The 13,708-nt window shown below is 39.4% G+C and overlaps 1 protein-coding gene across 1 annotated transcript; it reads left to right on the top strand.

Moving 5' to 3' along the window:
* The first annotated feature begins 1,929 nt into the window (after positions 1-1,929).
* LOC110929468 (extensin-2-like) lies at positions 1,930-3,132 on the top strand. Its single transcript, XM_022172628.1, has one exon. It carries the CDS (start codon positions 1,930-1,932, stop codon positions 3,130-3,132), a length of 1,203 nt encoding a protein of 400 aa, XP_022028320.1.
* The last annotated feature ends 10,576 nt before the right edge of the window (positions 3,133-13,708 follow it).

Here is a 13,708-nt window from a genome sequence, read left to right as displayed (position 1 = left end):
CAGATTCTTCCTGACCAAAAAGAATTGTGCTACCAAATGAATAGTCATCAGCAACTTTACTAGACTCTTGCAACTTCCTTTTCTGGTTTAACTCCCTTTCATAGGTCAGGAGTCTACCATGGAGTTGGGTCAGGGTCAGATCTTTGAACTCAGCTGAATTTCTAGTGACAAAAGCAATTGTGTCCCATTTCTCTGGTAGTGATCTAAGAAACCTGCTATTTTGAGTTGCATTCAGAAATGTAACTTTAACAAGCCTTAGTTCACTAATGAGACAACTGAAACGTTCAAATTGTTGGGTTAATGATTCACCCTTGATGTAACAAAATGTTTCATACTGCTGATTCAGAACTTCCCTGTTGTTTTCAATAACCTCTTCCGTTCCCCCAAATTGTTCCTTCAATGCATCCCATAATTCTTTGGCATTGTTACAATGTAACAACCCAGCATAGATTTTATTTGGTAATGCAGATGCTATGATACTCAATGCTTTGGCATCGAGTTCGAACTTTTGAAAATCAGTTTTAGTATAGTTTTCAGTTGGTTTAGGTACGAACTTCTTTGCATCCTCAGCACTTGACACCATAGGAACATGAGGACCAAAAACAACAGACCTCCAACATCCAGTATTCTGTTGAGCAAGGATGTGACCCATCCTTCTCTCCCAGATGTTGTATTCATTACGTTTAAGCATGGGTGGTTTGAAAAGAGAGCCAATGTTATTTTTATCATCTTGTGATTGTGACGTCATCCTGGTTGTTTTACAGGCACTGATTAATCAACTTTAATGGTGATTAAACCTTACTCTGTTTTTCAACGAAATGAACAAACTATCAGTATCAACGATTGCGAGCTGAACTATTTATGTCAAAATGATTGTTAAATCAAATTTGACTGTCGAAGCTCTAATACCAATTATTAGGATCATAGTTTGGTTTTGATTGTGTTTTACGTTTGAATAAAGATGAAGATGAATGAGTTGTGCAGCGGAATTTAGATGGAAGCAAACTTTTCACAATCAAACAGGAGAAATGCTTTTAACATACAAGTTTAACATTGAACCGAATGATTGAATTTAATTTCAACAACGATTACAATTTGCAAGTATGCAACAAACTCCCCCTCAGCCCGAGCTCACAGTATTTGTTCGTGCAGGAAGAAGATGGTGAAAGAGCTGATAGAACAGTACAGAGCACTGTTCTATTTATAGGCACGAGCAAACCACTGAAGCATCTAAGCTGACATCACCATGAAAGTGACATCTAACCTCCTAACAAACTCTAACCTCTGACCTATACAAACACTGCTATGCTAACTACTGATATTACAATTCATTACATAAAGTAAACAAAACTACTGCTGCATCCTTCCACTGCTGTGAACCCAGCAGTACTTGTCATGATCAGCAGTGCTTGACTCAAGGCAGTAGATTGGGCAGAAGGGCTTTAGTTCTTCATCAGTCTTTGACATGATCAGCAGTTGTAGGTCAGCAGTTTGTATGATCGGTAGATAGGAGGTCAGCAGCTGTTGAAACCACTTTCAAGGGGAGAGACTTGTATTCATAACGTCTGCTTATTCTGGATCCACTGCTCTGATCCAGTTTTGGCTTTAATTATCTGTTCCTTTGGTAGGGTTCAATCCCAACAGCTATATTATTGTGTGTATTGACAATGATGATATCAACTACGTCATGATACTCCCCGTCGGGCCCACCGGTAATATGTGAAAATATCGGGGTGTGACAGGTTGGTATCAGAGCCAACATTGAGTGAATTAAACACTAACCTTTTGTGTTTAATCTCAATGACACAATAAGCACATTCCTTAGACTTTCGAGTCTAGGCCATGACCTAGGATTTATTCTTAACTTTCCTTTGCTGTTTATAGTTTATTTTGTTTTATTTTCTTGTTTTGACAGGAAGCTTAACTATAATGCCTCCCAGAGTTAGAAGTAGAGGAAAGGGTCCCATTCGAGGGGGACCATCAGTAGCAGGACCATCACACCGACGCACTCCGTCTGCGTCCCTTTCCAGTTCTGACTCACACGATCTGTGGGGTCACTCCTTTGAGCCGGCGAGACATTGTGTCTCGTTAAGCTCTTCACCTTCTTTCCATCCATCTTTTGGGCCGCCTATCCCAGACGAGCCCCAACACTCGCACCATTCTCAACACTCCCATCACTCCCACGAATCTCACCAATCATACCATTCGTCGCACTCCCATTCGTTTCACCATTCGGATTCTACCTACTCACCGGCGCAGTTCAATCCGAAAGACTATGTCATCGACTTTCTTGGCTACAACCCTTTGGGCCCTGAGGATCATTTTTCTCAAGAAATGGAGATGGACGACAACCCAGACCCGGAGATGCATACCAGAACACCGGGCCACCCAGTAAGCATATCAAGTGGGTCCCCATTTCAGGGATCACTGTACCGTGGGCCCGATTCATATCAGGAGAGGATGGCCACCTATGATTGGTACTTTACTCCTTCGTACCATAACTCTCCAGCCCAACCACCTTTGGTTGAACCCCAGCTTCAAGCAGTTTCACCTCCACCACTTCCTGTTGAGGAGCCGCCTCAGCAGCCACCGCAGCCACCTCCCGAGCCTCCGAGGCGAAGGAGGAATGCACATATGTCCGTGCAAGGAGGACCTCGTTTTAGTTCTCCTCAGGGTTCGAGTTCTTACCCTCCTATTCTAGAGGACCCCCAAATGGGTGGGCCCTCGAACGCGGTGTCGGAGATCGATCCTCCGCCAGCTTCTTATGCACCACCACAGCCGCCTATGGGTTTTGACAACCCAATCCCGACTTACCCAGGTTCTTCTGGGTACAATCCTTTTGAAAACCCATCGGGATATCCATTGGATTATGGAACTCAAGACCCGTACCTTACAGCTGCACAATACCATCACCTTTACCCTTCTTCTTACCCTCCAGTTCAACCAACTGGATACCCAGTGCAGGGTTATCAGTACCCGCCATACCAGCAACCTCCTTCTTTTCAGCAGCAGCAAACTCAAGAGATCTTAGAGAGGTTAGACAAGGTTGAACACGATTCTAGAAAAACCAAGAAGGAGCATGGTAGCTTTATGAAGGGTCTGGCAAACCTTCTTAAAGGCAAGAAGAAGTAGGAGATGGTTTAATTTTCTTGTATTGTCTTTTAATCAAGTCCCTGTGAGGACATTATTTTATTTTCTGTACTAAAGTCCCTGCATGGACTTATTTCCTATTTCTGTAGCCCCTGCGTGGGCAGTTTGTTCTTTCTAAGACCCGTTTAGGGCACTTGTACTAGTTTCATGTTTAATGAAGTTTATCTTTGGTTTTTAAATATGTATTTTATTATATCATGTTATATCCTTTCAATTTATAATTGATCTGCCAAAGAAATTCTTAGAGATATAACCTAGCCAAAATAATAACTGGCTATGATGGTACAACCTTTTTAAGACAGTAAATCTCTGTTAACATCTGAAAACATGTTAACATTCCTAGCTGTGCGGTACGAGAAACCACACAAGCTTCCAAAATGTACTTGGATTTTCCAAGTCACCTATACGTAGCCTAAATGATCAATGTGAATCATGGCTAATAAACATCAATATGATGTGTACACCAAGGGATCCATTAGAGGTGTAAGCTTATAAGCAAAGGTGTAATAATGACAATGAAAGTTCTATTTATAAACTTCTTGTCAAAAAGGCGATGAACTTTGTTCAACCCTTAAAAGATCACTAATCCAAAAGATCGTTGGTTATATTTTTAATCGTCCATGTGACAAGCTTTCTAAGCTATTTAAATGTCCTTCGAGACGAGCCTAATGTTAAATGTCTTTTACGACATTGACAGTTGTGAATTATAATTCCCCTGTCTAATAAATATAAAGGATATTGTATTCTATTGATTATTTAATTATTGCTTAAAATGGTCTAAATGGTATAATAATACCATGGCCATCTGATCATCAATGCGATGAATCAATATATATAATTTAAATATCATCATTGTTTGATATAGTATTCAGAAATGGCTAGCTCAGATGAAGCAAACAGTCATCCTGCAGACGGGAACAACATCAGGATTAATATCACTGGTGCCGAACTGCAAGCAATGATCACCGCGGCAGTTTCTCAGGCGGTGGATGCTAAGTTTATGGAGCCAAGTATTTCTCGGTCTCAAACTCATTTGAGATCCCATTCTCAACCTCATACTCATAAGAAAAGTGAGTCTCAGCACTCATCCAATCAGGGTAGTGAGCCCAAGAGGCAGATTGTCCTCGAGCTGACTCCTAGGTACACCAAGGGTTGTACCTATAAGTACTTTGTCTCCTGTAAACCGAGGGACTTTACAGGAGAAAAAGGGAGCAATTGATTGTATGAAATGGTTGGACGAGATGGAAACTGTGATTGACATCAGCGGATGTGCTAAAGAGGATATAGTGAAGTTTGTATCACAATCCTTCAAGGGCGATGCCCTCACTTGGTGGAAAGCATTAGTGCAGGCCACTAGGAAGGTTCATTTGTACAATCTTTCTTGGGAGAAGTTTGTTGACTTGGTGAAGAACACTTACTGTCCTCAACACGAGGTAGAGAGGATAGAGACTGATTTCCTCACCCTGGTAATGAAGGATCTGGATTGTAGATCCTATGTGACTAGCTTTAACTCGATGTCAAGGCTTGTACCATATCTAGTCACTCCTGAGCCCAAACGCATTGAGCGTTTCATTCGTGGTTTGGCCCCTGAAGTAAAGGGAAACGTTAAGGCCTCTAAGCCAGCCACTTATAGATCTGCTGTGGATCTATCCTTGTCTCTCACTTTGGATGTTGTGAGGAGTAGGGCGAAGAAGGTTACCGATGAAGGAAAGAGGAAAAGAGAGGAAGAAAAGTCTCCTCAATCGAACAAAAAGTGCAAGGGGAACTCTGGTTCCAAAAAGGGGCAGTCGAACGATAGGCCCAGGTGCAAGACATGTCATAAAAGGCACTTCGGAAAGTGCAACCAAGACCCGCAGGCGAAACCATGTGGGATTTGTAAAAAGAAAAGGCACAAGTCGGTTGAATGTTGAAACATCAAAGATGCAACTTGCTATGGTTGCAATGAAAAGGGGCACATCAAAACCAATTGCCCCAAGAATGCAAAGAAGCCCGATGAGGCGAAGAAAAACAATGCAAGAGTTTTCCAGATGAACGTGAGGGAAGCTGTGAACGACGAGAACGTCATAACAAGTACCTTCCTCATCAATAATAACTATGCTAGAGTCTTATTTGATTCCGGTGCTGATAAGTCTTTTGTAGACCATAAGTTCTGTAAGATATTAAATTTGCCTATTAAGACTCTAGACATAAAATATGAGGTAGAGCTTGCCGATGGTACCTTAGAAACAGCTTCCACTCTTCTTGATGGATGTTCTATATCCATTAAAAATCATTCTATCCCGCTATCCCTCTTGCCAATGAAATTGGCTGGATTTGATATAGTTTTAGGCATGGATTGGTTGTCGCATAACGCCCAGATTTCCTGTGATAAAAAGCTTGTCATTATCAAACCGCTTCTCGCGAATCAGTCACTATTCAGGGAGATACACAATACGGATTGCCTAGCAATGTGTCTATTCTCAAGGTATCGCAGTGTTTGAAGAGTGGATGCGTCATTTACATGGCACAAGTGACTGTGAATGATCCAAAGCCGAAGATTGAAGACATTCCAATCATCTTAGAGTATCCTGATGTCTTTCCTGACGAGTTACCTGGATTACCTCCTGAGAGGCAAGTGGAATTCAGGATAGACATTCTACTAGGATCTACACCTATTGCAAGAGCTCCTTATCGCCTAGCACCTACGGAAATGAAAGAGCTCAGAACTCAACTTGACGATTTACTAGAGAAAGGTTTCATTCAACCCAGCTCTTCGCCCTGGGGAGCTCCAATACTGTTCGTGAAAAAGAAGGACGGATCAATGCGCTTATGCATTGATTACCGTGAATTGAATAAGGTAACGATCAAGAATCGTTATCCTTTGCCCAGGATCGATAATTTATTCGATCAACTCCAAGGGGCGAGCTATTTCTCGAAGATTGATTTGAGATCTGGGTATCATCAACTCAAGGTCCGAACTAAAGATGTACCGAAGACGGCGTTTAGAACAAGGTATGAACAGTTTGAATTCTTAGTGATGCCTTTTGGGCTCACTAATGCGCCTGCAGCATTCATGGACCTCATGAATAGAGTCTGCAAACCATACCTAGATAAGTTTGTCTTGTCTTTATAGACGACATACTTATTTACTCTCGTAGCCAGGTTGAGCACGAAAAGCACCTTCGGTATATCTTAGGATTGCTTCGACAGGAGAAATTGTATGTAAAATTCTCCAAGTGCGAGTTTTGCCTTCGCGAAGTCCAGTTCCTAGGACATGTTGTTAGTGAACAAGGCATCCAAGTAGATCCCGCCAAGATAGAAGCCATTATGAATTGGGAAGCACCAAAGACACTTACGGAAATTCGCAGCTTTCTGGGTTTAGCTGGATATTATAGAAGATTCATTGAGAACTTCTCAAGAATAGTTGCACCATTAACTTCTTTGACCCGTAAGAATGTGAAATTTGACTGGGGTCCAAAGCAACAGAAATCCTTTGAGATTCTAAAGCAAAGATTGAGCAATGCTCCGGTATTATCTTTACCGGAAGGAGTAGAAGAGTTTGTTGTATACTGTGATGCTTCACACACCGGTATGGGATGTGTACTTATGCAGCGAGGCAAGGTGATCGCCTATGCATCACGACAACTAAAAGTGCATGAAAGGAATTACACCACCCATGATTTAGAATTGGGTGCTGTTGTATTCGCACTAAAGTTGTGGAGACATTATTTGTATGGAACAAAATGCGTGATCTACTCGGATCACAAAAGTCTCCAACATCTGTTCAATCAGAAAGAGCTCAATATGAGACAACGCCGTTGGATGGAAACCCTGAATGATTATGATTGCGAAATTCGATACCATCTAGGTAAAGCAAACGTGGTTGTTGATGCTCTAAGCCGAAAGGAAAGAGTTAAACCAATAAGGATCAATGCCAAGAGCATTGAGTTGAAGAATAGTCTGAATGAAAGACTATTAGCTGCACAGAAAGATGTTGTTTTGGAAGTGAACCTTCCAAATGAAAAGTTAGGTGTAACCGCTGAGCAGTTAACACCTCGGAAGGATGGAATCCTCAGAATGAATGGAAGAATTTGGGTTCCTATTCAGGGAGGACTTCGAGATGTAATCCTCTAGGAAGCCCACAACTCTAAGTACTCAGTTCACCCTGGAGGTGACAAAATGTATCAAGATTTGAAGGCTAATTATTGGAGGATAGGTTTGAAGAAATCTATTGCCACACATGTAGCTAAGTGCCTGACATGTGCTCAAATTAAAGCTGAACATCAAAAGCCATCAGGTCTTCTACAACAGCCGGAACTTCCCACATGGAAGTAGGAAATGGTAACTATGGATTTTATAACCAAGTTACCTAAAACAAGGCACGGAAATGACACCATATGGGTTATAGCTGACAGACTAACAAAGTTAGCACATTTCTTGCCCATCAAGGAGACTTATAGCTCCGATAAGTTAGCCCAGTTGTACGTAGATAAGATTGTGGCTCTTCATGGCGTACCGGTGTCTATTATCTCGGATAGAGATACTAAATACACCTCTCATTTTTGGAAAAGTTTCAAACAATATTTGGGCACGCGTTTGAATTTTAGTACTGCTTACCATCCTCAGACAGATGGACAGAGTGAGCATACAATTCAAACTTTGGAAGACATGCTTCGTGCATATGTTATTGATTTAGGTGGTAGTTGGGATGACCACCTGCCATTGATCGAGTTCTCCTATAATAATAGCTACCATACAAGCATTCAGGCTGTGCCTTTTGAGGCATTATATGGTAGGAAATGCAGAACGCCTGTCTATTGGGCAGAAGTAGGAGAAGCTCAGTTATCAGGACCTGATATAGTCCTTGAAACGACAGACAAGATTGTCTAGATACGTGATCGCCTGAAAGCTGCCAGGGATAGGCAGAAAAGTTATGCTGATAAAAGGCGAAAACCTCTAAAGTTTGAGGTAGGCGATAAAGTTCTATTGAAAGTGTCACCCTGGAAAGGTGTTATGCGTTTTGGTAAAAAGGGCAAGTTGAGCCCTAGATATATCAGACCATTCGAGATTATTGAATGTGTCGGCAGTGTAGCTTATAAGCTAAACTTGCCTGAGGAGCTAAGTGGAATACATAATTTGTTCCACATTTGTAATCTCAAGAAATGCCTAGCCGATGAATCGCTAGCTATGTCTCATAAAGACGTACAAATTGATGAAAGCTTGAGATTTGTTGAAAGACCTATATCAATCGAGGATCGACAGGTTAAAAAGCTCTGAAGAAAGCATGTGCCTATAGTAAAGGTCAAATGGGATGCTCGCAGAGGTCCCGAATATACCTGGGAAGTTGAGTCCACTATGAGACAGAAGTACCCTCACTTATTCCAGTAAATCTCGGGGTCGAGATTTCTTTTAAGGGGGTGAGGATGTAACACCACGTAAAAACGTGTCCAATTATGTATAGACACGTGTCCCAAACTCTAAATATGTGAAAGATTGAGTTTGAGGGACTAAAGTTGACAAACAGTGAAAATATGTAAGCGAAGGGACTAAAAGTGTTAACATGCCAAACTTGTGCCTCTGAATGACCATACGTGAAGAAAATATTCTTAAATGGGTGATTAATTGGATATAAGAAGCCGTTTGTGAAAATAATCGAAAGATTATAAAACTACAAGGGCTAAACGTGTCAACATGTCAATTTTGACCTCTGAGTGACCTTTTAACGAAACCGAGGCTTCGAAATATTCAGATATACTCCCAAGAATAAGTGATAAAAATTTCACGTGGTTTCGAGATCGTTAAGCATGTTTTCAAGACTTTGGGCTATAAGTGTCAACTTGATGAAACTTGCATTCATAGTGATTTTTATCGAGCCCAAGTATAACGAAGTTTGTTTAATCATCCTTGAACCTTAACAAACTAACCACAAGGGCCTTATATGTCAACAATAAGGTTAAAAAGGATTTAAAATGAGCAGGGACTGATTCTGCCAGCTTTAAAACTTGTTTTGCCAGTAAACCGGTTCCAGGCGGGCCGCGTAAGCCCCAAAGGACTTTTACGCGGGTCGCGTGAGAGTACCCAGCGCAGAAATTCTTGGACAGGTGCAGGTTTGATCAGTTGCACCGCCATAACTTTGATTGTATCGACTCTAGGGGCTGTAAGTCAGTTTAATTCACTCACTAAAGTTGACAAACAGTGAAAATATGTAAGCGAAGGGACTAAAAGTGTCAACATGCCAAACTTGTGCCTCTGAATGACCATACGTGAAGAAAATATTCTTAAATGGGTGATTAATTGGATATAAGAAGCCGTTTGTGAAAATAATCGGAAGATTATAAAACTACAAGGGTTAAACATGTCAACATGTCAATTTTGACATCTGAGTGACCTTTTAACGAAACCGAGGCTTCGAAATATTTAGATATACTCCCAAGAATAAGTGATAAAAATTTCACGTGGTTTCGAGATCGTTAAGCATGTTTTCAAGACTTTGGGCTATAAGTGTCAACTTGATGAAACTTGCATTCATAGTGAATTTTATCGAGCCCGAGTATAACGAAGTTTGTTTAATCATCCTTGAGCCTTAATAAACTAACCACAAGGGGCTTATATGTCAACAATAAGGTTAAAAAGGATTTAAAACGAGCAGGGACTGATTCTGCCACTTTAAAACTTGTTTTGCCAGTAAACCGGTTCCAGGCGGGCCGCGTAAGCCCCAAAGGACTTTTACGCGGGCCGCGTGAGAGTGCCCAGCTCAGAAATTCTTGGACAGGTGCAGGTTTGATCAGTTACACCGCCATAACTTTGATTGTATCGACTCTAGGGGCTGTAAGTCAGTTTAATTCACTCACTAGGACACATGGGGTGATCCTAGGGCCTCCCTTAACACCTGGAAAGGATCCATGATCTTGTGAATTGTTATATAAAGGAACTAGTTCTTGAGTTCACAAGCACACTTGCAACCATTTTCTATTCTACAACTTCTGGAGCTTGCTAAGGACAAGGAGAGGATTATCAAGTGTAGAAAAGACAGCTAGGACCTTTAGTAAGCCTCTAATTACTTGCTTAGTCGTTTTAATTAGCTTAATTACCTAAAAGTCAAACTTATCGTAAATTACGTTTGACTTTCGTTTTAATTACATATGGACCAGCCACTGATCAAATTGAAAGTGGTTATGGGACCATATTAAGGTAGGTGATTTACCCCTAGAAGGGCACCTCCTAATTATCTCGTTTGACTAGCCAATTGTCGGGTCAAAGTAGTTTGACAAAAAGTCAAACTGGACAGAATGTTTGAAAATGATTAAAATTAATAAACCAGAGGTTCTAAATTATATTTTAGCATTCTAATGACTTGGTAATTAATATTAAAACATGTTTTATCAGTCCTAACCCGGCAATTAATATTCTAAGGTCAGTTTATAACCGAAAGTCACAAAAGCTTGACTTTTGCTTTGACTTTCAGTTCTAACCCGTTCAAGCTTAATTCTCCCATGTTTTAAGCTTCCATTAGGACCACATTACTCAGTAGTATAACCCTCTGAAGTTATATTGCATGATGCCTAATGGTTTGAATTATATGCACTTGATCGTAATTATGCTTAAAAATGCCATAAACGCCGTTTTGACACACGACTGAGACTTTTAGCAATGTGAATGGACAAACACCTTTGCTACTAATATTTAGACTTGTCCCGAAAATTTGACATCATTTTGAGGTCTAGAATAGGAGTTATGCTCAATAGCGTAATTAAGGAGCTTTTTATTATTTAAATGGCGTAATTAGCATAAAGCCTATCTAAACCCGATTTTTATACCAAACTTTTTACCTACTGATGTAAAATAATATTTTAAGATTTTTGAAGATTTTTATTTATTTTTAGGTTGAGCATAACATAGGATTATAGCTTGATTTCGGTAATTGTCGGTTTTACCTTTTTTGTGCATAAAATGAGTTTTACATAGCATTTCAATGCCAAACTTGTGGCTACTGATTTTATATGATAAATAAAATATTTTGAACTTTATAAGCTGATCAAAAACTTAGATTTCCTATTTAACCCGAATATCCCTTAAAACCGACTTTTAAGCGTTTTTTTAAGCACCTAGTATGGGTCAAAACTATTTTTGGCATATAAAACTTATTACCTACTTATTTTTTAAGGCAATTTATATAATTAAACAGTAAGCTAAAGTTTTTAAACTCATAAGTCTATTTTGACCTTTAAAGCCTATGTGAAATTACCAAAATGCCCCTACGGTGCATAGTTTGGTTATATAAGATAAATTTCACATATACAAAATACCCTACTGTTATAACTTATAAAAATACATACTTTTGCTGATTATTGAAACTCAGTTTCACATTTAAACTCTTTTATGGACATTAAAATTACCAAAATGCCCTTATGGGACTTATTTTGGTTTAAATTACTTTTTGGGCATATATGTTAACATCTTACTGATGTATTAACATATTTTGAGCATAATAACGATTAAGACCTGTATATAATTTACTTGGTTACCCGTTACGCGTTTATGCGTTCGGATCGGTTTACGTGACTAGTTTACGTAAAATAGCCGAAACGGGCTTAACCTTATCATTAAATTCTCATTTTCCAGAATGTGTTTAGTTTCCCCAAATTATACAAGTATCCAAGCTTGTCGGGTCTAAACCACATTCTATTCCGGTCTCCGCTTAATCTAGCGTTTAGAACCGTAAGGTTTCCTTCTAGCTAGCCGGTCTAAGTCCTTGACTTAATTAAAGACCCGTTAGCATCCTAATAGGTTAATAAACCTTCTATACAGATTAAATAGCTTCCGGTAGAAGGTGCCTTCAAAAAAGCTTTAGTATTTTACTGCTAGCATCAGGTAAATACTTTTAACTTATTTTCCCTATACGGGCTTGGGATACGGTATTATAAATACCGCTTGGTCGGGTATGAGATTATTTAGTCGGATTGTGATTTAATAAATCTGCATAACCTGTTTTAATCTATATTGTTTGATAACATAAACATTGGGGGGTTAACGACCGTGTCCTGGATATCCTCGGCTCATTTAAGTTATTAATGGCCACGACCTATGCACGGGGTGCAGGCATGCACCTGACAGATGCAAATGCTAATTATTAAGTTACCCACAAGTTAGGGATAACTCCTCTGTGGGTTTTATAAGTGGTGAGTCAGTTAATCATGACCGGCTTCCAAACCGGCCCCATATGTATTGACAAACATGTAAAACTGTATACAAGTTTTTATTAAAGATTGTCCCAAGTTATAAATGATTTGTTCCATGTGCACTTAAATCAATTTTCATAGATATTTCCAAAAGAGTCAGTTAATTGTATTTACCAGTGTAAACTGATGTATTTTCTTAAAGACTGATTGACAGGTACCTTTCGTAATAGGTTGGAGCTGTTAGGTATCTTAGAGGATTTTGCAAATCCATAGATACCTGAAATCTGTTGTTTTTGTTTCTTTGTACATTTATGATCCGCCTGTGGATCTTATTACATTCCAGTCTGTATTATTCATACACTCGAACACTCAGACAGTATGGTTTGTAATAGTTTAATTACCCAGCCTTCCGCTGTGCTATATTATTGTGTGTATTGACAATGATGATATCAACTACGTCACGATACTCCCCGTTGGGCCCACCGGTAATATGTGAAAATATCGGGGTGTGACATGTGACTACGAGTTGTTAGCGTTAACCACGTCCTAATACGTTTACATGTTGTTATTAGTTAAATGATTTGGTCAACACATTGTGGTTTCACGTATACTATCGTACCGACATTCTATTGTAAGAATCATGGCAAGTTGATGCATACACGTACCACGTAGACATGCATACATGCTAATCGGCATTTATTCATGTTAGACACCCCAAGAATACTTTGTGTAATCCAATTTGATGCATTCACAACTAATAACACAAACTTCAGAAACTTTCAGCTTTGCATCAGTTTTTAAGATTGTTTGCGAATTTTATTAATAGTAGTAAACGGGCCAGAAAAATTACCAATAATTTATGAGACATCTCAACTAGTCCACATTGACCTATATATTTTTCTCAAGGTCTAAATGTTCACAGAAAAATCAACAAAATTCATATAGCACATAAAGGTTAAATTCGTCACATTCTGTCGACAGTTTACGGTTTATTTTATATAAAAATCCTCGTACACCCGATTGATGAACTTTCAGTTGGAGAATTTATTAATCTCCTAGGACTATCTAACTTCGAATATTGATTCCAAATATTGACAATGTTATGACTCCCGTGATGGACTGCATTTTCTACCAAAAACACAGCTTCGGCCTTCGTTTTCATTTAAATCTTTTGACTGATCAAAACTAGTCGAACAAATATGAAACCAATGGGGTTTGAAAGCCATTTCCATGAACTTGACTCTAGACTCAAGAACCAATGAGTTTCATCATGTTTTGACCAAGAAACAACCGATACGAGTCGGCTTAAAAATCTACACAGAAGCTGTTTTCAATTAGCTTCTATTTAAAACGTGTTTATGACACTTCTATCATACTTTTCATCTAATAAGGCATGTATA

The sequence above is a fragment of the Helianthus annuus genome, chromosome 1 (assembly GCF_002127325.2).
Source record: "Helianthus annuus cultivar XRQ/B chromosome 1, HanXRQr2.0-SUNRISE, whole genome shotgun sequence".
In the NCBI taxonomy this organism is placed as follows: Eukaryota; Viridiplantae; Streptophyta; class Magnoliopsida; order Asterales; family Asteraceae; genus Helianthus; species Helianthus annuus.
This window is presented reverse-complemented; position numbering and strand designations above follow the sequence as displayed.

Coding starts and splice junctions, on each gene's coding strand:
- LOC110929468 (XM_022172628.1), top strand. CDS start 1,930: ATGCCTCCCAGAGTTAGAAGTAGAGGAAAGGGTCCCATTCGAGGGGGA.